Consider the following 25,104-nt stretch of genomic DNA (forward strand, 5'->3'; position numbering starts at 1 on the left):
ATTGTGCTTGGGCGAACACTGCTGCTGTACTGGTTTGATCGCAGTAGTGGGTAGAAGATATCAGCTTCAAAGGTGGTAAAACATGCCAGGTAGAGGGTGGACTTCATGTGTCGTTCCTTGCTGGTATGCAAGCCTTTTCCAATGCTGCAAGAACATTGACGATTGAAAACTCAGGGGATCACAGGGATCAAAGGCCCAAGATGATTCTGTTGAAGTCGCGTCTCAGCAAAGATTGACCATCAGTAGAACAGGTAGCAAATCGTAAATGCCTACAGCGGTGGGAATTAGCGGCATGCCATCTACACAGATGAGTGTCTCATGTTTATCGGACCGCTCAGCATACTTTCTGGATTGAGGTTGCGAACATGAGCTTTTGCAAGCATTACATCAATTAGATCGGATACAAGTGAGCCATTCAGCGCCTGATAGCCCAGCAGAGATGTATGCACTTGCTACAGCTGGTTCGAGTTTCTACCAACGCTGTTGACTCACACTGGCTTGATAAAGAATTGATTCCTTGAACGTGAGAATTGAGGGCTAACGAGAATATTGGGAGTCGTGGAAACCGGTGGCAGCTACTAGAGTGTTCAAGTTGGATGCTACAAGCTCGAGACGGGCTAGAATCATGAGACGTTGAGCTTTCAACCAGCAGTAGGAGCGGCTGTCCTTGATTTACTTCTTAGCGCCACGTTTTGGCTGCTCCCTTGTACCCTTGGTGGCAGGCTTGGGCTCCTTCTTGGTCCTGGGCTTTTTGCTCTTCTCCTTGCTCTCGGACTTGGCTCCGTCGTCCTTTGCGTCAGCTTTGCGCTTCTTGGGAGTACCCACTGCTTCCGACGGATCTTTACGCTCACCCTTGTTGATAGCTTCCTTCTTTGGTGTGGGGGCGCCCGTCTTTGCTTGGTTTGGATTGTCACCTGTATCTTGGTATGTACCGCCTTTGGCTTCGTACCGCTTGGACATTTCCGCAGCCTTCCAGGCGGACCACTGGCCTTTGCCGCCACCTTTCTCCATATTGAGGACCTCCTTCTTTGCCTCTTCACGTTTCTTCGGATCGGTGGGCTTTCCCTTTGATGATGGCATCCTGATTCGAGATTTCAAAGGTACGCCTGGACAGCGACGTTTGGCTGTTCTAGGATTAGATTAGATGCGTATGACTAATGGACCAAGTTGAGCTTGTTGGCGGCGGATGCTCGAATCAAGATGACTAGGCTAGAATGAACTCGTGGCCGTCGTTAAAGATCAATGGCAGATCAGACTGAGTCGTGTTTGTCAAGGTACTGTATCTGGAGGAGAACCAAGCGATACCGATGGGGCGGATGGATAGTGGAGTGGACTCATGACCTCAAGCTACGGTAGAATTCCACACAAATCGTGATCCATCCGCAACCGTGAACATCTGGAGCTGTCTACTTGAAGGGCCGGCCTGTCAATTCAGCTGACCGTCTTGGCGCAGGAGAGCGGGCTGCGCCACGCTTGCATCCGTGTGCATTATCCATGACTCTGGACCACAGATATAGATCGACGACTCAACCTCACAATATACTACGCCTTGTCATTCACGATTCTCGCTGACGCCGAGGCGTCGCTGTGAGGTGAGCGAATGGGGAATCGGCAACCTGGAGATAGGTCTTCCTCGAGATCTGACCTGTCTCGTTACGGACAAGCCTTCAGACAAGCCTTCAGGACAACATCTATGTCTTGAGAGGCCTCTACTCCGATTCTCGCGTAGACAAGAACGGCCGACGGACATCGAAATCCGGGATCACGATACACCTTTCACGGTTGACAGCTGTGACGTCCGGATCTTTGATCGGCGCTACCCTGATTCCCGATTTGTGAATCCCGTGTCGGTCTGTCTAGATCAGTCCATTGTGCAGCTTGTCAGGGTGCAGAAGGGTCAAGATGTGTACCATCAGTTGAGCTGATAGGGTCTTGTGCATCATACCGCGAAGACGCTCGTGACTGCCGATCCTGTGGGCGGTAAGTCACGTCAAACAACTCGCGACTGGTTTCTGACAAGAGCACAGGCAGACGAAGCTGCGACTCAGGCGAGTTAAGCGAGGTCTGGTCCATGCATGCTAGAAAAAGCGAGCGTAGTGCAGAGGTGAGGTGCCGGTTTGGTTCATCGCTTTTCTCTGTACCTGCACAACCGAATGTGGTGATTTGCAGCCGGCATGCCTGTGCCCGCCATCCTGATCAGCAATGCACGATTGCCATGACATGAAATGGCATATCATCACAGAAAGCGCGACCACAAACCACAAGCCGTGAAGCGTCAAGCGTGAACGCCGTGATTCGTTTTGTATAAATCTCGAGTATTGTAACGCTTGCACTCCGTAAAAATACAGCACAAAGTTGGTAAATTTTACCATAATGATAGAGACTTGAGACGGACTACGTACCGTGTATCGCCATTCACAATTGCAGATGTTACTTGACATTCAAGTCGTGGGTTGCAAGCGTGAAGTGCTATTCGCGAGTTCTGAGTTGTTCTGAGTCAGTCGTGAGTGAATCAAAAGAGCCAGACCTTGACAATCACAGAATCCCTACTCGTGGATCGCGGATCGTGATTCACGAATATGAATCGTGAATCAATCATCAATCGTGAATATTCGTGATACGTCTGAGCAAGCAGATAGACATGCTCGACGCTCATCCGTCATCACCCTGCTCGTCTCCAGCACGTCGCGTACTTTACATCCATCCTTGATACGTCTTTGCGCTCACTTCTACCTTTCGGTCGTCATTGTGGCTCCAACTTGCTATTCCTGCCCCTACCAACAACTTCAGCGTCCTGAACGCTCTAGTCCATCCACATCTACCGTCATCCATCCAGCCACGTACCTCGCAGTTCTCATATTCGATCGAAACAGCGCTCGGATGGACCATCTCACTCCACATTTCTCCTTGACAATCACTTCTCACGTCTAGGGAAAGCATCTCAGCTTGTTTCGCCAGCGTCGCAGCCAGCCAACGGCACCCTCTGCAGCACAGTCAATCAGCCTGGATCGGCATTCATATTCTCCCCCTATCAAGGTCAACATCTTTCGACATGCAGGCACGCTAATTCTCTCGTCCAGACCTCACCTATCACATTCACAGGTCGCTTGCGCTACCGCTAGGGTGCCCTCGTCCGGATATTCTTGTCCCCGCTCGTTAAGTCTCCCAGCATCAAGTTAACCACACGCCTACGAGGATTGCGTGCTCACTGCCGTCATCCGTTCAACCGCTACCATTGCCGTCTTGTCGACCACTTCAAGCATTGACACATCACTTGAAACGCCATCGCATTCGCTCCACTTGACCACAATGCCAGCGCCACTCGCCAAATCCACATCTCGAGGCAACGCCTCGATTCAAAGCTACCCCGCCGGCAACGTGCAACACATTTCGTCTCCCGCGCTAGCTTCCACATCGCAGCTTCAATCGGTCCCTTCATGGCCCAAAATGGCTACCGCCTCCCAAGACGAACATGCTTCCACCAAAGCTGGCTTGAAAGCATGGTGGGCTTCATTCACCAAAAGCCGTTACAGCAAGGACAAAAAGCAGATCGAGAATCGTGTCTTTGGTGTACCTCTCCGTCAGTCTCTCAAGTATGCCAGTGTTGCCATCTCGATCGCTGGTGAGGATGGCCAGCAGTACGTGTGGGGCTATGTACCCGTCGTCGTCGCTAAAGTAGGTCTGTATCTCAAGGAGAATGCAACCGAAGTCGAGGGTGTCTTTCGTATCGCTGGCTCGCAGAAGAGGATGAAGGAGCTCCAAGAGACTTTTGACACTCCGCCTCGCTACGGAAAGTCGGTCGACTGGTCCAAGTATAGCGTTCACGACGCCGCTAGCGTCTTGCGCAGATACTTTAACCACATGCCAGAGCCCGTCGTGCCGCACGACCTGTACACTGAGTTCAGAAACATCCGCGCCAAGGAGCAATTCGATCAAGCAGGGGCTATCAAGACGTATCGCCTCCTCATCTCGAGCATGCCATCGGCTAGTCAGTATCTGCTTCTTTACGTGCTCGACCTTCTCGCCGTGTTTGCCCGCAAGTCGGACAAGAACCTGATGCCCTCGAGCAATCTAGCCGTCATCTTCCAGCCGGGCATGTTTTCGCATCCTTCTCACGAGCTCTCGCCGGGCGAGCACAAGTTGGCCGTCCAAGTACTCGAATTTCTCATCGATCACCAGGATCATTTCGTGCTTGGTATGTCGCCTCAGCCTGCCTCGCAGCTACCGCAGGACGAGCTGACGGCTGTGTCCAAGCCGATTACCGACGAAGATATCTTGGTGGCCTCGGAAAGCGACGAAGAGCAAGGTGAGCTCGAAGTGCACCAAGGCGGAGGTGCGCGTCTCATGCGTAGCAAGACGACCAAGCCAAAAACCAAACGCTATGGCTTTGGCCGATCTCGCCGCGCCAATGAGGATGACAATGGTAGCGAGATCGACGAGCTTTCGTCGCAGCCTTTACGAGCATCTGATAAAAGTCCTGCCAGTGAAGAAATGTTGACCAATCTCAAGCCAGCAACGGGACTGCGCCGTAGTCGTACCACGCCGTCACGCAAGCCTGCCGAAGGTGTCTCGCCAGCGCGCAAGGGTCGACGTCCGCGCGCCTCTGCAGGCGATAAACGCGCTGCCGAGGAGGAGCACCGGAGGATCGTGGCAGCGCTCATCCCGCCACCTCCAGAGCCCAAGTCGCAGACGATGCAGAAGGCGAGCTCATCCACCAACCACGTGCAGTCCAAGACCTCGAGAACGTCGACCGATTCTGGATTGGCTCCACCTGCTGCCGCATCGATGCGCAAGGCGCTCTCGGCCACAGAGGCAACCACTATTCCCGCGTCTGCCACCAGCGTCACCCCGTCCGCATCCTTGGATCACGACAACACAGGTCTTCCCACACCGCCACCGTCCAAGATCCTGGGCGCAGAGGCGAGCGCACCGGCATCGGTAACCACAACAGCCGAGGCTCCATAATTGCCGCAATCGAGACCCGCGCTGACTTGAAGAACAATCACTTACTTGACCCCTTGCCGCTGCTGAACAATTTCTTCTTCTGTCACTTTCCTTGTTCATGATCATTTTTTGGACGAGTTGCATATACTGTACCTAGCTTTGCCGCTCGTGCCTGTCGCTCTGTTGCATCGTTCCTTTCTTCTTGTTCGCCCAGACCATTTCATTTTCAGCTGCACATACTTGTTCATGTCTACCTTATGCATTGTCATGGCTTTACTTTGGTCTCCTGATGGAATCGAAATCCTTTGTCAGACAAAGCTTGAGCAGTGCACGTGCACAACATTGAGAGCTGATTCAAGTCTCGCAGATGGTGCACTGCAAGCCACTTGATCTCCTACTAACAGGTTTTCCAGATAGTCAAGGTCACACTGCCCTGTACTTTTGTAAAGCAGCTGTACTTTTGGAAAGCAGACACATGTACACAGATAGAGATGAATGTACCATCACACACGCGGCAAATGGGGGGGGGGGACACAAAGCCTGTGAATCTTGGCTCTTGACGATTCATCACACGAAAGGAGCGTAGACCGAGCAATGAGAAATGAATGCATTGCGTCGCTAGCATCGACAAGTTGACTGCGTATGTTTCTGGGAACAGGTGGCAAGAATCCGGATAAACCTCATAAGGCTTGGGTCGGTGTATGACAGGAGCTAGGTACGTTGTTTGTTTGCAATGCTATGGATTCGCCGGTTCGGTCATGTGCTCGAGTTGAATTTGTTCGATGTACTCGTCGGCTTGATCTGCTGCTGCCTCGGCACCTGTCCACCATGAGACAAGACCCAATCCACTACCGGCAATGCTGGCCGTGATGCTGTAGTGCGGCTTTGTTTCTTTGGTCGTATGCTCTTTTTGATGGAGCGCGTTTTGTGTTGCCGAGTCTGCTGATCGTGTTGCAGCGCCGGGTCCTGGTTCTGAATCCCAGAAAGCATCCGATTCCACCGTGAACCTGACCGCTTCTGCTGTGTCGAGGTACATCCTCTCCTCCGGCTGGCTTAAGAGCGGATCAGCTGCAATCTGCTCGGTTCTTGCTTCGTACAGCCAAAACCACGCGCGCTCCTGGTGGTCGAAAGCGCACGGCTTGGGGATCAGATGGTAAGGAATGTAAATATCATCAAAGAATCCCATGCTGACACGAATACCTGCTTCATCGGAAGACTTGATCTTGCCTGTGAGAACCTCCTGCGTGAAAGGACGAAAGACGATAAGTCGAAATGTGACGTGGTGATAGAGACAACCATCTCCGAAACGCACTTTGCCTTCGGAACAACTGAGAATGTCGAACAGCGAAATGCAAAGTCCGACATCGACGAGGATCTTATTTGCATACTTGGTGTTGATCTGTCCTGAAATGCTCGTCAACGAAGGCTGACCGAAGGCTGATGGGTGGACACTGATTGTATCTTCGATCTCTGCGAGGGCAAACATTTTGAGACCACGTCTTTCGAGGCACGCTATCGAATCTCCTCCAAAGCGCTGTTTAAGATCTGCAACGATTCACTAAGCTTTGATGGCAACGTTCCATCCGAGCCACCTGGCTAACGAGACGCTTGGTTGCCTGCAAGCCTCGGTGTACGAAGACCCTTGCTTTGTTGAGACCGTGAGCCCCGTTCGATACGCCAACAAGTCCGTTTCCGAATGCACTTGGACAATCAAGCTTCCATGCTGAGTGTGGGTATATTGGATAGCGGCGCTCTCTCGCCTGACGAACAAGCGTGTTCGTGAACTTGTATTGGGTGCTGGTCGAGGATGAATCCAGGAACACCGTCTACTCCACTTTATGCCAACACGGTTCAACATGATGGAGTTTTTTTCTTCTCCTCTTCCGAAATCCGCAATTTGTGATTCGTGACTTGAGAAGTCGCGATTGCGCTTGCACGTTGTGTGTTGTCGGGGCGGAAAAGAAAAAGAGGGTTCCGCACACCGCAGTCGACAAACGTGCAGCACACCGCGGCCAGAGTATTCACAGAGCTTCGCTCGGGCCTTCCGCAGGTCCTGTTGGAAACACGTCCACGGTCGGATGCTTCCGAACTTTCTCGACTCCCTCGTCTCATTACTCCAATCATACTGTGTGACTGTTTGCAAGCGTGATTGCAACGCCATCATGGAGTTCGACAGCCTCAAAGAACAGCGAACCAACGTCCACGACGCGGCCGAAGCAAGAGCGGCTGCTGCTGCTGCTTCAGTTGAAGCAGAATCCGACTCAGCTTCCTCGAGCTCGCAGCCCTCTTGGTCTCGTCGCAGCAAGCGACCAGCGCAAGCAAAAAGTGCAGAGGCATCTACTACCTCTGCTTTCGACTCGCCGTTTGGAAGAGCAATGGCTGAACCCGACTTGGGCAACCAGGATGAGAGCCATTCTGAGCCGCTCCAGGACGGATCTCTGCCAACCACAGGATTGGGTTCTGATCAACATGCTGCGCCTTCTACCGCCTTGTCCGATGATATCGATAAAGCAGCCGATACACCGGTCGAGGAGCAGGAGCCCATCAAGCCACACAATCTGCTTCAAGCAACTGAGCTGCTTCAGGCTGGCGCCAACTCACCCTTGCCCTTTGCACCTGCACCGATTCTACGACTCAACGCAATCCGCATCTCTGGCGCCGGGCGTGCACTTCGTCCGAGCTACCTCGCTTCGCTCTGCAGACCATATATGGATCCCACGCTTTCCGACCAGAATCCAAACGCGAACATCATCCATTCACTCTACTACGGCTCTCGCATCTCGCACGTTCTTCCCAGCCAACCTACTACGCTACCCTCCATCCTCGCGCTGACATCGTCCCTAGCCGGCGATCTGGACAAGCTCGATGTGTTCCGCAACATTGAAGCGTCACTGGCGCCGTCCATGTTTCCCGGGGCGAGCCAAGAGGATGTGGATGTGATTATTGCTTGTGGCAAGCCAAAGGGACGCGTCTTTCTGAAATCGTCGACGGATGTAGGCAACGGTGAAGGATCTGCCTCTGTTCAAGGGCGCATTCGCAATGTACTGGGCGGTGCAGAAACGTTGCAAGGTAGTGCGACGTTCGGAACACGCACAAAGCAGGCCTTTAACCTGGAATTCGGCGGTCCGCTCGCTGGAAATCCCGACATCGAATACAAGCTAGCAGCCTTCTCGCACGAGCGTGACTATTCGGCTTTTGCTTCGCTGTCCGAAGCTGTCAAGGGTGTGCGCGCCAGTATCAACAGCTCACTCACTGATGAGCCGAAAGGTGTCGTCGATGCTTGTCAAGACGTCATGCCGGCGGCAACGACGACGCAGCACGAATTCGCGTACGAAGCGTCGTTGAGAGAGTTGGGGAGGGTGATGGGTGATGCAAGTGTAGCTGTGAGGAAGATGGCGGTGGCACCGAGTGTCAAGTCGGCGCTCAGCTGGACATGGGTGCGCGAGAGTAGGGATAGTGCGATTCTGCCGAGTAGCGGAAGCAAGCTGAGGACGGTGCTGGAGTATGCCGGCTTGGGTGGTGATGCGCAACACGTCAAGGCGGAGCTGGAAGCAAGTACCGGACGACACATTTCGCCCTTGCGGTCGTTGTTGTCACTAGCATCTTGGACCACGACAAGCGCATCTGGGCTACTCGGTCAAGAGACGAGCTCTCTGCACTCAACAAGACCTCCAACGTCTCTCGATGCCGACTCGATCGGCTCGCTCTCCTCGATCCTGCACCCGATCTATGCCACGCTCACCTTGCGTTCCGGCTTGCTACACGCGCTCTCTTTCTCCGCACCCCACTTTAGCGATCGCTTTCAACTCGGTGGACCCACGTCGCTGCGCATGTTCCGTCACTCGTCGCTTGGCCCGAAATGCGACACTGATTCGCTCGGCGCCGACGCCTTCTGGTCACTAGGCCTATCGCTTCTCTCGCCAATCCCAAAACTGCCCCACTGGCCGTTGATGCTACATACCTTTTTCAACGCTGGCCAGATGTCGCAGTTGCCTCCACCATCCCACTCGTCCGCTTGGCGCACCGCTTGCCAGTCGCTCCTGCAACCATCCACCAGCATCGGCGTAGGACTCGTCTACTTCCAGGGCCCGTTGAGGGTCGAGCTCAACGCTGGTGTCCCACTCACTGCACGCAACGGCGATGCCACCAGAACAGGCCTCCAGTTGGGCATCGGTATTGATTTCCTATAACTCGTCCACATACTCAATCACGAATTCATCCAGCGTGTACACTTTGGCACACAGCAAAAATCAAACCGATTCTCGTTTCGTTGCGAGTGTATCGTAGCGTACAAGTTTTAGCAGCTCACAAATCTTCCTCCTTGACGTAACCTGGATTCTTGAGCAAGATGCTGAAACCTTCGAGAACGTGCGCGTAGCTTAGGTACTCTTCGGTACCCAATTCTGCCCTTTCAAACGTGCCGACACGGACCGGCGTGGTGTGAGTTTGGAACCCGCTGATGGTTCTCGGCTTGCCTGCCTGTCCAACCACGTCCACCGCCTTACCCACACGAACGCTCGTTGGCAGCGCCTCGAGGTTCTCATCGAGCGTGATCAGGAATCTCGGGTACATGGCCGAGCTGAGAAAGTACAACATCCAGTGCGACTGATCCAGCACAAAGCCACGTGCATCCGTCATAGAGGTGAGCAGAGCCAGAATACCCGCCACCGCGTTGCGTGACATGAGCTGTCGGTCCGTGTGGTACGGGTTGATACCGATCGTGCCTTTACCCATGTGCACAAGACCTTGCGAAACGCGCACCATAAACAGACAGTCAGGTTCCTTGTAGTAGTAGCCAGCCAATTGCCTCAGCATCTGCGCCAGACGTGCATTGTTGGAGCCGGCACCGACGAGGCCCATAGCGAGGATCGCGTTGATGGCCACATCCAGATCCGAGTCGTGCGAATACTTGGACAGCGTATCCAACACGGGCATCGATGGGTTCGAAGGATGCAGCAGCGCCAACGCGAGCGGCACTGCACGACGAGTCGTTGCCTCACCGTAGTGCATAAGGTGCGACAGATGGCGCGTGGCCATCTCGGCACCCACCTCTTCTCCCATGGTGACCAACGCGATGCCGATCACGGCAAACGCCTGGAAAAGGTCGTTGGTCTCCTTGTCCTCCTGGTCGTCCTTGTCTTGAGATGACTCGGCATTCTCTGTCTCGGCATTGGTATTGTCTCCCTCTGTCTCGTCGCTTGTCTCGGGTGCTGAACGCTCGGTGCAGTAGTGGAGCATGTTTTGCACCTTGAGCACGTTACCCGTGCCGGCGTAAGAGCACATGTCAACAAGGACTTGCGCCTGCTTGCTGATGGGGTGCTCGATCGCCTTGAGCGTCTCGATGGTGGCATCGCTCTCGTCCTGCTTGCCGAGGAATAGGAGCGCGAGACCCAAAATCATGAAACGCGCCCACTTGTCGTCCAGCTGAGCCGGGTCGCGCTCCATCATACTCTGCAGAATCGTTGGCGTAATCTCACCGTGACAGCTGCCTGCAAACACGAAGCCGAGCGAAAGCGCCGACATGGCGGCAACCTCCATGGGTGTTGTCTCGTCCTGGATGTTGGGGAGCAGCAGCGCGGCGATGTCCTCACGGCAGAAGCCAGCGTAGGCGAGACCGAGGCCGACGATGGCTGAGATCTTGAGAGGGATGCTCTGCGATTCAATGTGCTCCGAGAGAAGCGCCATGGCCTCGTCGAGCTCGGAACGCAAACCAGAGTGAACGATACCATAGGCGAGAAAGGCACCGGCCTTGATGGCCTCTTCGGACGAGTAAGAGTACTTGTCGATCTGGTCCAGACCGGTCTCGGTGTTCCAGAGCAGACTCATACCGAGTGAAGCGGTGGCGGAAAGCATGCCGCTGTCCTTGTTTTTGTAGATCCACGAGTTGCCTTCGGGTGCGTCGACCATGAGCTTATCGTTGCCAAAGCCGGCATTGACAAAGGCGTTGACAAAGGTGCTGGCGAGGTTGCCACGCGCCGAGTCGACCGTGCCGCCGAGGCCGGTGCGCGAGTTTTCGAGATGTGTCTTGTAGATGTCCTCGAGACTCTTTGGCTCGAAAACGTTGAGCTCCTTGCCAAAGTCGACAAAGTGGCGGGAGAGATGCGAGTTGTAAAGAATGTCGAGCAATTCATTGTCGGTGATGGGTGAGTCTTCGTCTTGGAGCCACTCGATGGGGATGTGCTGTCTTGCGAGCATGAAGGCGAGCTGCTTGCGCATGGTGGGGTTCTTTGGCGCTTCAAAGTCGGAACGCACGAGGTGCTTGTCGCCGAGACGGAGAGCGAGCGTCATGGCTTCGGCGAATCGATCGTGCTTGCGGTAGATTTCGTGAGCGGTACGTAGAAACATGGCATCGTCGGGTGGCACGAGGAGGTTGACGCAGCTGACCATGTAAAGGCAAACACGTGCGTAAGTGTCCTTGTCGACGAACTGGGGTAGCTTGTCAATAGCCTCGAGCTCGAGCAAGAGGTCGACAGCATCGGCTTCGGCATTGTGGGTGAGACTGAAGGGGACGACTTGAAGGGCAAGCTCGAGAAGCTCGTCGGTGTTCTTTTCGTCTTGGGAGCGTGCGTTGTACTCCTCGCCGAGCTCGGCTGCGAGATGGCGCATGTACTCGTGACCCCAGAGACCGGGGTCTTCCGACTTGCCATCGGAAGCGACTTGGTTGGCCTTGAGACGAAAGTGGAGCGTTTCGCGCTGGCCGTTGTCTGAATATGTCATGGCAAGCACCGAGAGGATCTCAGCGAAAAGGCTCTTGTCGGCGCTCGCTTGGCTCCATGATTCGTAGAGAGTCTTGAGCTCGGGGTAGTGGGGACGGAGAAACTTGAGAGGTTTTGGAACCGAGGTCATGGACGAGGTACTGGTTCGAATCAGCGTCCGGAGCGATTCAAGCGCTGGGCGATAGAGGGAAGAGTCGTCCTCTTTGAGACGCTCTACGAGCATTTCAAGCTCATTCTTGAGCTGCAAATCGTCTTCGCTCAGTTCATCTTCCGGCTTTTCCTTGCCATTCGCTTTCTTTTCGCTGAAAGGCGGAAGACCCTTGCGGGCGGCTTCTTCGCGCTGCTTCTCTTTTGCCTTTTCCTGTTCTGTCTTTTTGGGATCCTCGACAGGGACGGTGATGCCGAGCTCTTGGCCGTCTCCACGCGCCATGGTGGGCAACTATGTGACAGAGAAACGGGGAAGAAGGCGTATAAGCGCCGATGCAGTACTACGGTGAGGGCGTGTGGTGCAGCTTGGATTTCCAAAGGTGTTCAGGAAGGAGACAGACGTATAGCGTTGCTTGTGTTGGTGCGAGGAGGGGAAGGTGAGTGGTACGAGAGGAGACGTTGGAAGGCGAGTTGCAGAAGAGAGAGCAACACGTCAACTTACCAGCTGAGCGTTGTGTGGAGTCGAAGAAATCTCGTTGCGCGTCCACAAAAGAGGTACGCACAGGCGTTGCAGAGCGGCTCAAGCAAAGCGCTTTGCAGCCTCGAGCTTGACCAGTCAGGCCGATCACCCACGCAACTCCACTTACAATCACGAATCACGAATCGTGAATGTCGAAGCGACTTCGACTCACAACCATTGTGAATGACGCGTAACGTATAAAAGTTAAAGTGTTAGGTCGTAGATTCTGTTGTTTTGTGTGTGATTTCGTGTTCGTCGAGCAGTCGGTAAAGACACGAGAGCTTCTGAGGCATGTGGGGCCAAGGCGCGACTCGAAAGCGTTCAAGGCGTGAGTCACGAGGTGGTTGGACACGAGATGCGGAGAATTTTTTTCATGAATTTGTGAATACATTCGTGATTGCACGTTGCCTTTTTTTTCTTTTTTTCTTTCTTTTTTTTTTTTTGGGAAAGATGTGTGCACGCCAAGTCAGTGAGTTCTCGAATTCCTAGCTCATGCCAGTGTGTACAATCCACGATTTACGATTTACGATTTACGACTCACGTACGACGTTTTCTTGTAAAGCTGAGCCAAAAGGCCAAACAAATCACGAATCACGAATAGCCAAGTGAGCCAAATCATGCAAAAGCCCATATGGACCACTTCCCACGTTCTTGGACACAATCTCTCACCATTCAGTTCATCCATCTTGGGCTATCCCCCTCCTCCTTAGATCTGTTTGCATCGCTTCCTCGCCGCAACGTTGCCACCAACAATCGTCGGTTGCGTGCTTTTGATAAATCTGTTCGGCCAGCTTTCTCCTCGAACCTGTCGACTCTGCCAATATGGGGTTGAGCAAAGAGACGCGCATCCTCACCCTCTTGGTGATCGATGTCGTCTTCTTCTTCATCGAAATCATCACCGGCTATGCGGTTGGCTCTCTTGCTCTCGTCGCCGACTCATTCCATATGCTCAACGACGTCATGTCGCTCATTGTCGCGCTTTGGGCTGTCAAGCTCTCCACAAAATCGTCTGATCACCGATTCTCCTACGGCTGGCAACGCGCAGAGATCCTCGGTGCTCTCGTCAACGGTGTCTTCCTGTTGGCGCTTTGCTTCAGCATCTTTATGGAGGCGATTCAACGTTTTGTCAATATCACCGAAGTGTCCAACCCCAAGCTCGTCATCATTGTCGGTTCGCTCGGCCTCGCCAGCAATCTTGTTGGCTTGCTGCTCTTTCACGACCACGGTCACGCTCACGGCGGTCACTCGCATGCTCATGGCAGTCATAGCCATGCTCCCCATGACCACGTCCACAGCCACGCTGTCACCGATGGCTCGAGCAACAGCAACCACGCCGCTCACCAGGACAATACTGACGCTGCCGCCAGTAGCAAGAAGACCACCATGACAAACTCTGCTTCCAGTGACGATATCACCTCCGGCAGTCCTTCCGCCGTCCGTGGTCGCGCCCGTGAGGGCAGTGTAGGCTCGATTCTCGGCCACCCCGCTCAGACGCGCGCGTTTGTCGTTCAGACTGCGCACGACCTTGGCTACGAAGCTTCCGGTTCACGACACCAGCACTCGAACTCGGTCACGTCGGTCAATGGATCCAACGAGCGCTCTCGTCTGCTCGCCAACGGATCGCAAGACTACGGTGCCACGGGCGCCAACGCCGATCTGGAAGCGGCTATCGGCTCTAGCGCGGCACGCAAGAATGGACACTCGCACGAACACGATTCGCACGCCGACCACGATCACGACCACGACCACGCTGACGTCGCCGATGCGCACGACGCTCCCGGTCACGCTCATGCTCATGGCGGCGGTCACTCGCACGGCAGCATGAACATGCAAGGTGTCTTTCTGCACGTGCTTGGCGACGCGCTCGGCAACGTAGGTGTAATTGCGGCTGGTCTTTTCATCTTGTACTCGGACGCATGGTGGCGATTCTACTCGGACCCCGCCATCTCTTTCCTGATCACCATCATCATCTTCCACTCGGCGCTTCCGCTGTGCAAGTCAGCGTCGTACATTCTGCTCCAAGGCGTGCCCGCTTCAGTCTCGCTCGAAGCGGTGCGCAACTCGATCATGAGCGTCGAGGGCGTTCTGAATCTGCACGAGCTGCATGTGTGGCAGTTGAGCGAGAGCAAGATCGTCGCTTCGGTGCACGTCTTGGTCGACTGCTCGTCGGGCCAGACGGAAAAGTACATGAACATCGCCGCCAAGATCCGCGCCAACCTGCACGGCTGGGGCATCCATTCGAGCACGATTCAGCCCGAATTTGTGCCTGGCGGTCTGAGGGAGGCGGCCATCCTGAGTGGCGTACAGGTGGCAGAGAGCGATAACGAGGGTAGACTCAGGACTGTCGAGGGTCGTCTGGTCGAGAGCGAGGTGCAGAAGGTCGACACCGCCTGTCTCATCTCGTGTGGAAAGGATAACGATTGCCAAACTGAAAGCTGCTGTCCCCCTAGCAACACTCCTAGCAAGCTGACTTCCGGCTCTGCAACGCCTGACCATCACTGATCCATTCGCTCTCACTCGCCCGGCACTCGCTCTCTACCACTTTCCCGCTCGACCCGACCCTTCTCTTGCATCTCCTACCTAGCTCATATCCCACACACCCCTGATCGCTCTGTTTTTATTATTACACTTGGAAATTCCAGCCTTGTCACATTTACACGCGTCTCCAGCTCGGCACCACCTGCTCGCACGGGCCGCACAGCGCCGCTCGTCGGTCGTGGCTGAACGCGTGTCGGTACATGCCGGTCTTGGCTGTGCGTGGAAAGACGGTGCGGACGCGAGCGGTGCAAGCGATATCCGAGTACAAAGGAGGCGCCAAGCGTGGATCTAGAACGCACGCGCTGTAAACGCGCTGGAACGCTGAGCATCCAGAGGAGGACGGAGTATAAGTGAAGCGATCCATCAGAAAAAGCTCCATCGACTCGACGCACCCAGCTTGTCCCTGCCGCTCTTGTCGTTATAGATCTTGACCAGATCGGCCAACTTGTCCATGACCATCTCCAGCTTTTCCTTCCTCTCCTGCAGATCCAAATGCCTTTTAACGCCCGGATTCTCGCGTGCAAACTTGGCCAATTCCGCCTTGTCCAGATCGTACACCAGCTTCGCATCAATCTCGCGCGGGAACTGGTAGAAGAACTCGCTCAGCAGTTCAATGTTGATAAACATCACCGCCGTGTACGTTAGTTTATCCGCGACAATGTTCAGCAACGCTTCCGGGCAGAACGCTTTAGCACCCGGTCCGGAACGACACCGTTTCGAGGAGAGCGTCGAGAGACGCGTTCGAAGCATCTTGGATCTTTCCGTGAGGAACAGCGCTTCGCGCGCTTTGATGAGCAGCGCCGAGTTGTAGTCTGGCCGCGTGGGGTCGTTGCTATCGTCTTCCTGGTCAACCTCTTCCGTAGATGCGGCTGCTTCGCGTGCGCGTAGCTTGGCCTGCACGCGCTTTCGCTCGCGCTCCTCCAGATGCTTGACATACTCCATGGCACCTTGGAGCCGTCTTCCACCGAGCACCTTTTTGATGCCGTTGAAAGCTGCATCACACATGCCAATCTCGCGTTCGACCAGTTGCACCGACCTCTGGCGCCCTGCTTCCCACTCGTTTGGCTCGACTTCCACCTCGTACTTGAACGGCTTGACGCAGTTCTCGACCTGGTCGGCCGTGAGACCGAATCGATCACGTAAGATGGCCGAGCTGAAGGCAACAATGCGTTGTGCCGCATCCGGATGATGGTTGAACGGCTCTGACTGCGCCAGGTGTTCGATCTGGGTTCGAATCGAATCGACAACCAACTGCGTCGACAGCCGACCGATCCCGGACTTGGTCAACGCTGACGAAGACGCATCCAGCTTGTACTTCCAGTACTTGTCCAAGTCTTCCGGCGACACCTTTCTCGCATCGGCGAGCTGCGACAGCTCGGGCGTTCGTGCATCGCTCCAGTACATTTGTGCCAAAATGTCCATCACTTTCTCGTCGAGAGCCTGCTTGAGGAGCGCACGCACCTCGGGTTTGCCAAAGTTGCTCGCGAATTCTTTGAAACGCAGCTTGAGCGCATCCATGGTCTCTGCAACGTACGACTCTGCGGTGATGCTTCGGTCGTTGTACTGCACCTTGAACTGGTACGACGCCTCTTCGAGCTCGACTTGAACCGCATTGGCGATGCCGTGCAATGAGGAGCCCATGCTCTCTTCGAGCACCGACATGAGCCGCCTTCGCAACGTATCAGTCCCCGTCATGGGCTGGACCCCCGCATTTCGTCCACGCGTGGGTGCACAGAAGTGCTCGCGATTGGTGCTAAAGTAATCCGACTCTTGCTTCATGACCAGGCTCGACATCCTGCCCTCTCCCGTCGCGCGGTCGTGACCTTTGCTGCTCTGAAACACGCCCAGATTATTCTTGCACACTACACCGACATAGCCGAGTGCCAGGGGATACTTGTTGTTAGAGAGGATTCCAGCGCCCACTTCGGGCGGAACGAGGTCCATTTTTGTCACGACGCCGATGGTGCGCAGGCCGAGTGGGTCGACCTGCCTGCTGGCGCGCAGAGCCGGCGAATTGGCGAGATCGACGTCGGCGGCACAAACGGCAAGGATGATGTTCGGCTCCTGGATGTACTTATGGCAAAGTTTCTGGATCTTTTCGCGTAGCTCATCGGGCTGGTCCATGCTTGCGATTTGAACGTAGCCAGGGAGATCTATAAGCGTCAGGTCGGGAACGTGAGGACTGTGGATGCGCAGTTCGATGGGTTCGTCGCTGACACACTCGGAGGCCGGGACGGCCATGTTGAGATCGTAGAGTGTCTTTTGAACGTGCGAAAAGTCGGTGATGCGGCCCAGGCCCAAGCCGGGGAACTCGGCATATTCGACTACGGTATCTTTGGTTGGGCGTCCAGGCTGAGTGGTGGTGTGAATAAGGGTCAGCTCAATGGGTCGGCGGGTGACCATGTTGTTGCCTTTGGGCAGGAATTCGTGACCGACGATGGCCTCAAGGACCGAACTCTTTCCGCTGCTTTGCGAGCCGATCACAACGATCGAAGGAAGCGTGAGCTGGTCAGATTCGTGATCGATCTCCTTGAGAATGTTGCGAACTTCGATGAGTTTCCGCGTCAGGAGCATGAGTTCTTCGGTACTGCCCTGGGCGATAGCGTCGGTCGAATTGATGGACGCATCTTCGTCACCAAAGAGAGAAGAAGCAGCGACTGCAGCTGCGCCAGCCAGCTGAGGCGCGCCGTTGGGATCGGGCCCTCCACCACCGCTCGTCTTGGACTGATCATGTCCATCTGCATCCGTTTGGCTCGAATTGAGACTGACAAAAAAGTTGCGCAGAAACTCGGGCGTTTGCAGCTTGGGCAGCTCGATGCCGTCCATCTGCTCCGAGAGCGCCTCCCAACCGTCTCTTGCGCTGTCGAGTGCTTCGGCACCGATTTCTGACAGACCGTTGTATGCCTCCTTGGCGCGATCCGAGAGGCGTCCGTACGAGCGACCGAGTAGGTCCTTGAACTCGTCGACCTTGTAGTTGGCATAGGCGAGCGCGCCTCCGCCTGCAGCGATACCGTAAGCGGGAAGACGTGCGGCCCGGAAGGCAGCTTTAGGGACCGAGTTGAAGGAGATGGCGCGTATATGCATGAGACGGCTGCCGCGCGCCGAGGCGGTTAGCTGAGTGGCAAGAGTGGTATCTACGGCGGAAGGTCGGTGGCCTGCGAAGCGTGAAAGAGGTGGACGAATAAGTACATGCTGACTGCGCGCGCCAGCGATATACGAGCGGCGGCCAGTACGCTGTACGATCCTGTTGATGCTTTGGTAGGAAGACATGGCGGTGACGAGAGGCACCGATTGCGATGTGTAGCAGGACGAAGATCAGCAGAGGTGCAGTAGTTGGAATCTAAGTATCCCAACTATCGGTGTTCTTGGCGGTGGCAAAGCAGAAGACCGGACGGCCGCTGCAGCCTAGTGCATTGGAATTGTTTTACTGATATTGTCTTTGTGCAGTCACTTGACGTTGCGACGGTGACTGATTACTTGAATGTTGACGTTGCTCGATAAGAATCGTGAATAGCGAGGCTGAGCAACTAGCCACATAGTCGTGGTACGTATGGTTTCTGTGACACGCATACTCAGCAGCCTGTTTCGGTTGCTCCACTTTTCGCAAAACAAACCCAGCAACATTCACGATTTCACAGTTTCCATGAGTGGACAGGCCTCACGCACGATTCACGATTCGCTCACAGGACTCACAGACTCGTGACTCACGACTCACGACTCGCTCAAGAATCGTGAATAGTTTGGAAAGTGTGAGATCTACGAAAGGCACAAACCCATTAACGCTCCTTGCATTCCAAGTCACGAGTCACGAGTCACGAGTCACGAGTCACGAGTCACGATTCACGATTCACGATTCACGATTCACGATTCACGTTTACGATTCACGATTCACGATTCACGATTCACGTTTACGATTATTCGTGATTTACGATCTCGGTTCGCGGTTCACGATTTCACGATTGCCGACATTTACGCGACACGCGCCGAGAATCGTGAATTCGTGATTGGTGATTGTGACTGGGCGAGAGAATAACACATTCACTCGTGGCGAACGCGTTCACGGTTCATGGTTCACCTTTGCCCCGTTGATCCTGACGATACCAGTTCGTGCTCGTTCGCTTTCTCTCATGACGTCGAACATCTGCTCTGACGCTCGTACAAGCGACGAAGCTCGACCTACGAAACTCGCCAAGCTCGAAGAGGCCGGTACGATGAGCGTCAACTCTACAGTGCGGCTGCTGGTGCAGCGTCACCCTTCGCATCCGCTCGCCAAGCTGCCTACGCGCGGGTCGGCGCTTGCGGCCGGCTACGATCTGTACTCTGCCGAAAAAGTGGTGCTTCCACAAGGCGGTCGCAAGGTGGTTCAGACCGGTATCTGCGTCGCGATTCCCGACGGACACTACGGCCGTGTTGCACCGCGTTCAGGGCTTGCGAGCAAACACGGCATTGACACGGGAGCCGGTGTGATCGACCAAGACTACCGTGGCTTGCTCGGCGTCTTGCTGTTCAACTTGGGCGAACAAGACTTCATCAGTAAGTGCGATTCTTGTTTGCGCGCAACATGCAACCGATCCGAGCTGACATCAACGCGGTCTGCCAACGAAACAGTTAACCAAGGTGACCGCATCGCTCAGTTGATCCTTGAGAAGATCTCGACACCCGACGTTCAAGAAGTTGAAAGCTTGAGCGAGACTCTTAGGGGTGCTGGAGGGTTTGGGTCGACAGGTGGATTCGGTACGCAGACCACACCCTCGACAGCCGATGCTACCGCCGCGGCTGTCGCTGCCGATTTACCTGCTGAGGTCAACGCCAAATCCTCTTGATCCTTCGGCTCTATCACGCGACCATCTCACAATCATACTTGACGCAAAGCAAAATGACGTTCGCATCAGCACAAATCTTCAGCGTACAGAGATCTGGATACATGAATGGGTTGCGCACATGCAAGAATCACACTGAGCAAAGAATCACTATGTGCAAGAATCAAGCATGCAAACGCTGCCAGCAACGTTGGTGGTACACGCGCCCTGACTTTTGAACCACGATCCTCTCCGCCTCGATCCCGCCCTCGACCACATCCGTTTCGCGTTGCATTTCATCCGACGACAACGTAGCTGCGTTCAAATGCGCTGAATCCGCGCTCGCAGCCTGTCCAAAGTGCTCTTGTGTCAGCGTTCCATCTGCATCCTCCTCAGTTGCTTCCAAGTGCTGCTGTGCATCGGCAAGCGCATCGTTGATGCGTAGCGAAACACCAGCACTACTTGCTACACTGTTCGACCTCGTCATGACGGCGCTGCTTTGTCCAGTCGGCCGCTGAGTAGACCACGAAGGACGATCCGTAAACTCGCTGGCAAAGTAGCCATCCACTTCGTGTAGTTCTCCTTCCCCACCTTCGCTTGCGTGTCTACGATTCGCTTTGCCCTTACCGAGCACCGCATGGTCGCCGTTGATGCGTGAAAATTCAGATGAAGCGGACCGTACGACACCTTTGCCCTTGTCGATACGCGGTGAAGCGAGCGGCGCAGCCTTCTCGTCGTACGGCGACTTGGCTCGGCGCCGATGTGGCTGCAACAGCGATGCCGGAGGCGATAGCATCGAGCCGAGCTGAACACCACCGCTGCTGCGACGTGTTTCAGCGACAGACGTGAAAGACGTGCTACGCGAGGGTTGGAATGCCGTCCTTCGCACATCTTCGGTCTCCGCTTCTTTTCCTGCTTCTGGTGAGCCGGGGAGTATGTTCGTGCCATTTTCGTACAATGCGACGGGATAGAAGGTGGAAACACCTCGTCGTGGTCCGATGACAAGTACGTCACACCCGGCGCATCGAGTGCTCGTGCCCCCTGCAGGGCGCCAGCCGTGCTTCCGCTGCATGTGCAAGCGGCGAAACTGATGGAACGTATCGCGATCGAAAAGCTTATTCGTGATGGCTAGCACCTCCGATCGTAAGTGGTAGGCGGATAGCATACCATCCAGTACAGATCGGATCTCGGCGTAGTACTCAGCTACACCAGCTTGCGATTCTGCTTTGATCGCCTTACTGCCGGCTGCAGATGTCCTGCCGTTGTCCGAACCGGTAAGTCGGCGAAAGAGTGCGGGGAAGGAGACGGCTTCAGCCGCGGTGGACGAGATGAGGTCCGAGAGTGTGTCTTGGACAATATCACGAACGCCATCGAGTAACTTCTTAGGGCGAGACCCGTTGTAGCGTTCACCCTGATGGTTGTCGGCGACACCGAGATGAGCAACATCATGAACCAGTCGGACGAGACTTCGAAGAAGGCGATACCACACTTCGTCCGTATCCAATCGCTTTTCTGCTCGCTTTCCTCGCTTTCGTGTACCACTGTCCTCCTCGTCAGTCTCCTCGTCTCCACCATATGCATTGGCTCGCTCGATACACAGCCGCACAGCGACGTTGACACATCTCCTTACGTCCCCTAGCAATTCATCCGCAACTGTCTCCGCTGCATCGGTACCGAACGAGTCCGCTGAGGCCACATAGACCAGCGAATCAGCTGTCCTGGCACACGCCGTGTCCAGCTCTTCGAAGGCTTCGTTGGATTGTCCAAGGCGATCGAGCGCCCACAGAACAGCATCGCTGTTGACTGCAACTCTGCTACCATCGATCGCCGTCTTCCTACTTCGACACAGCTGCACAAGCTGCTCAAGGTCGAAGTAGTCGGCACCCTTGGCATCGAGGTTGCGAACCACGGTTTCCGGGTCATATCGACACAAGAGATCAAGATATGCATCTTGCTCTTTGCGTGGCAGATGCTCTGGATTGGCTCGAACTGCATCGACAATGTACGTCGCTGTGCCTGGTGCCCTAATGCCGGTCCAGTTGAAACCCGCTTCATTGTCAACGCGGTCTGCGAAAGGCACGTGGAGTGCACTATCATTGCTGACATGTAACGGCTCGAAAAAGCAACGCAAGTACAGCAATAACCTCTTTTCATCCAGCTGCTCCAATCGACGCAGCACCGACTCATGCTTGCCCGGAAAGAATCTGTCCAGCAACCCAGTCGTCTTGAGCGGATCGAGGTCAAGCAGGTCGATAATGTGATCGGAAAGTTGCTCGTGCAGTCGAGTCTGAAGCACGTCCCTTTCCGGAGTATTTTTGCGCGCCGCGTTGAACAGTACCTCTTCAAAGTGGGAAAAGGCATCACCACCTGGGGCGTTGGCTTCAGCTCCGCTGTTCCTATCAACAGGGTCAGACTGGCCTGTCTGCAAATGCTGTCGAAGGTACATCCCAAGCAACCGATCCCATTTCTTCTCCTGGCGGAAGACAGATCGCAAGATCCGATGGAATGAGGCTTTCTCGAACGTGTCCAGCCAGTCGTCGTCGAGTCGCGGCTTGTAGTGTGAAAGAAGACACTCGGCTGCTAATTCTCGGTCCTCGTGTGTCGACTCGATCGCCTCCAGATCCTCCTTTGCATCCCTACTCATTGGAGAGGGGCACGCGAGCGAGCGCAAAAGCAGATCGACATTCTGCTGTGAAAGGCGGATAAATTGCGGATACTTGGGCGCATTGCGCGCGACAAAAATGTGGGCAAAGATGCGTGCGGCCAACGGCATCTTGGGCGATTTCGCATCTTGCGAGCGACGTGACACCAAGTTGCCTGCTAAGTCGGGTCTTTCGGGGAGCGACGCATTGTTCAGCTCAAGCAAAACATCAACAATAAGCTGCCTGCTGACGCGCTTCCCTACCACGTCTTCGTCGTCCAGGAAACCGTCTTCGAAGGCGAGGTCGAGTGCATCGAGGAAAGCTTCAGCGTCGAATTCGAGCAGCAATCGAAGATACGGATAGATCGGTTCGTGCTCTGCAACCTGGTCTTTCCCGTCTTCGCGAAGATTGCTGGGGTTCGCGTCGTCGTCCAGTCCGTAGAGTACCAGTTTTCCGCCAGGGCCTGGAGGCCACAGCGTGCAGCCGCCAGAAAAGACAAAAGAATAGATGGAGCTCTTGGCCTTGCTCGCCTGTTCGTCCTCCTGAAAAGGCTCTTGACTGGGGTATCTGTTGCCTGTCAGAAGGACGGAAAGGTACGAAAAGACTCGGTAGGCATCCTCGATATCTTTCTCCTCCAGCTCCCAGTCTGAGGTTGGGTCTGGCTGATGCAGATCTGCCGCCTCCGTGACGCGGATGAGGGCATATGGATCGTCACTTGCTTGAATGGAATTTGCCGTAACGCTCTGCTGATGCCTTCGCCGATGACCAATAGCGCGCCTCAACGGATGCAACAGCTCAATAATTGGCGAAACATAATCCTCCAGAGCAGCATTGAACACATAAATCAAAGCGTCGTAGAGCCTCCTGTCTAGACACAGTGACAAAGCTTGGTCCAAATCGAGCGATTTTGGATCGACATGCCAGATGATACGCTCTGCCTGAGCATACTCTTGCCTGTCTCTACGGAAGGCGACCAATCTCTGGACGACGGGAATGGGTAGAGAGCGAAGCTCACCCGACACGATAAAGTCCTCCATCTGGCCAACAAAGATGGCTTCGATACCATAGTCCTCGTACTTGTCGTACAAAGTGTCAAAGAGAAAGTCGAGGTTGCCAAGTGAGAGACAGGCACGTGCACAGACGCGAGCGAGACCCTCGAAGAGCAAGGTTCTATCAACGCCCCGGTTATCTGGCGTTACATGCGTGGCATCGGTGAGCCGGTCCGGCGAGAAGGCATACTCCGCAGATGCAGACATGAGCTCGCGAAGCTTGTCAGCGACGATGAGAGTGCGCTCGTTGGGATCGGATGGCAGGCCGACAGCGGAACCCAAGAATTTGCCTTGGTGGAAGAGAGTAGCCAGCTCGATGGCAGACAAAAAGTCGCCTTGGACAACGTAGAGAAGCAATCGGTCTGCCCAGGAGAGAAGAGTACCTACTACGAGGTCCGACTCGGTCAAAAAGAAGCATCGCCCCTTTGAAATGCGTACGCTGTGATTAAGGGCCCAAGAACGGACTCTATTTGTTCCGTTTGAGTTGGTGTGATTGTCCTGTGTCTCTGTATGTGGATCGTAGTGCTTGCCGAGCAGAACAGCATCATAATAGCGTTGCTCGACTGTCTTGGCCAATATCGCGGATGCACTACCACCCCTCATACGTTCGGTCACTTTGCCAGCACGACAGTCAAAGAGTGCAAGGCCTGAAGTTGTGGTGAGCAGAAGCAGATCAGGGCTGAACCATTGCAGCGCGACAATGTGATCAGGCTCTTCGATGCCATTCTCGCCAGTAAGTTCGACTGGATCGACCTCTTCGCCCACGACATTGGATCCGGATCCGGCTCCGGCACCATTAGTAGAACGAGGGTTTCTTGGATCCGGTGGCTGATCCACCCTCTTGACCTTCAAGCGCACAAGATGCAGGGTGGCTCCAAACGAGAAAGCGAGGATCGGATTGGTCTGTCGCCTGCGCTTGCCATCCGTCTCTGTTGAGGCTGGATACCAGGCGAGGCAGCTCGGTTCTTGAACTGGCTGCTCATTCACCGGTGCAGCTATGTCCTGCTTCTCTGTCGGCTGTGCACGGTTGACCTTGCGGTACCACGTGCGAGGAGAAGGCTTAAGGCCGACGAGCACCATTTTTGTAGGCGTAATCATGGCGATGAAGCTTGTTTCATCGGCCGAATGTGGCCGCGGTCCAAGAGGCAACGGACTGAGCTGAAAGATTGTGTTGCGTTTCTTGGTGTCGCCAAGGCCAAGCTCATCTTCGTGCTCGTATTGCGGATACTTGCCAAGTAGACGGAGGGTGTCATTGGAGCTGACGCCAAGGATTTTGCCGAGGGCATGGTAGAAGGCAAGGCCTTTAATGTCAGCGGTGACGATGGCAGTGTGGCGGAGGCCGATGAAGCCAATGTGCACGATGGCTGATCCGGATAGATGGCCTTCCTTTTTGCCTGCCTTGACAGATGACAAGGGTACTGGGGGTACATGACGAGCGGCACGTCCCGGACTCGATAGATCGTAAAGAAAAATGTTGCCCGAGGCGTGGCCGACACCAAGGAACGAATGGTCAGAGGAAAAGGCGAGAGCGGTGACAGGATCGCCATGATTTCCTCCGTCGTGTCCACACGAAGCTATTGGCTGCTGCGCAAAATCGCAGACCATCGATCTACCACCCCGAGTACCGACAGCGATGAGACCGCCGGCCACAGCAAGCACAGTGGGTACAGGATGGCAGCGTCGGGACTCGACTTTGCATTGGTGACGAAAATGCTAATGCTGACCACTTGACAAAGTCACGGCTATATG

At 54.8% G+C, this 25,104-nt stretch overlaps 9 protein-coding genes across 9 annotated transcripts in view; 4 read left to right on the top strand and 5 right to left on the bottom strand.

The window, feature by feature from the left end:
* Positions 1–672: 672 nt before the first annotated feature.
* UMAG_02901 (uncharacterized protein) lies at positions 673–1,080 on the bottom strand (the record flags this gene model as incomplete). The annotated part of the gene is made up of 1 exon (XM_011391022.1): positions 673–1,080. One exon carries the CDS (start codon positions 1,078–1,080, stop codon positions 673–675), a length of 408 nt encoding a protein of 135 aa, XP_011389324.1.
* A 2,229-nt stretch (positions 1,081–3,309) lies between these two features.
* UMAG_02902 (uncharacterized protein) lies at positions 3,310–4,965 on the top strand (the record flags this gene model as incomplete). The annotated part of the gene is made up of 1 exon (XM_011391023.1): positions 3,310–4,965. The coding sequence occupies one exon, from the start codon at positions 3,310–3,312 to the stop codon at positions 4,963–4,965; it is 1,656 nt and encodes a 551-aa protein (XP_011389325.1).
* A 715-nt stretch (positions 4,966–5,680) lies between these two features.
* UMAG_02903 (DNA-directed RNA polymerase III subunit RPC25) lies at positions 5,681–6,430 on the bottom strand (the record flags this gene model as incomplete). The annotated part of the gene is made up of 1 exon (XM_011391024.1): positions 5,681–6,430. One exon carries the CDS (start codon positions 6,428–6,430, stop codon positions 5,681–5,683), a length of 750 nt encoding a protein of 249 aa, XP_011389326.1.
* A 676-nt stretch (positions 6,431–7,106) lies between these two features.
* On the top strand, positions 7,107–9,134 carry UMAG_02904 (SAM complex subunit SAM50; the record flags this gene model as incomplete). The annotated part of the gene is made up of 1 exon (XM_011391025.1): positions 7,107–9,134. The coding sequence occupies one exon, from the start codon at positions 7,107–7,109 to the stop codon at positions 9,132–9,134; it is 2,028 nt and encodes a 675-aa protein (XP_011389327.1).
* A 115-nt stretch (positions 9,135–9,249) lies between these two features.
* Positions 9,250–12,090, bottom strand: UMAG_02905 (putative 26S proteasome regulatory subunit; the record flags this gene model as incomplete). The annotated part of the gene is made up of 1 exon (XM_011391026.1): positions 9,250–12,090. The coding sequence occupies one exon, from the start codon at positions 12,088–12,090 to the stop codon at positions 9,250–9,252; it is 2,841 nt and encodes a 946-aa protein (XP_011389328.1).
* A 1,059-nt stretch (positions 12,091–13,149) lies between these two features.
* UMAG_11500 (uncharacterized protein) lies at positions 13,150–14,829 on the top strand (the record flags this gene model as incomplete). Its single annotated transcript, XM_011391254.1, has 1 exon — positions 13,150–14,829. One exon carries the CDS (start codon positions 13,150–13,152, stop codon positions 14,827–14,829), a length of 1,680 nt encoding a protein of 559 aa, XP_011389556.1.
* Positions 14,830–15,228: 399 nt separating this feature from the next.
* On the bottom strand, positions 15,229–18,135 carry UMAG_11501 (putative dynamin-related GTPase; the record flags this gene model as incomplete). The annotated part of the gene is made up of 1 exon (XM_011391255.1): positions 15,229–18,135. The coding sequence occupies one exon, from the start codon at positions 18,133–18,135 to the stop codon at positions 15,229–15,231; it is 2,907 nt and encodes a 968-aa protein (XP_011389557.1).
* An 857-nt stretch (positions 18,136–18,992) lies between these two features.
* Positions 18,993–19,688, top strand: UMAG_11502 (putative dUTP pyrophosphatase; the record flags this gene model as incomplete). Its single annotated transcript, XM_011391256.1, has 2 exons — positions 18,993–19,398; positions 19,474–19,688. 2 exons carry the CDS (start codon positions 18,993–18,995, stop codon positions 19,686–19,688), a joined length of 621 nt encoding a protein of 206 aa, XP_011389558.1.
* Positions 19,689–19,848: 160 nt separating this feature from the next.
* Positions 19,849–25,104, bottom strand: part of UMAG_15064 (CORVET complex membrane-binding subunit VPS8) — a gene marked incomplete at both ends in the record, with an annotated part of 6,517 nt that continues 1,261 nt past the window's right edge. The window contains one exon of the mRNA XM_011391289.1: positions 19,849–25,068. Within this exon, the coding sequence (XP_011389591.1) occupies positions 19,849–25,068 (5,220 nt within the window). The remainder of the gene's footprint in view (positions 25,069–25,104) is intronic.

The sequence above is a fragment of the Mycosarcoma maydis genome, chromosome 7 (genome assembly GCF_000328475.2).
Source record: "Mycosarcoma maydis chromosome 7, whole genome shotgun sequence".
Taxonomy (NCBI): Eukaryota; Fungi; Basidiomycota; class Ustilaginomycetes; order Ustilaginales; genus Mycosarcoma; species Mycosarcoma maydis.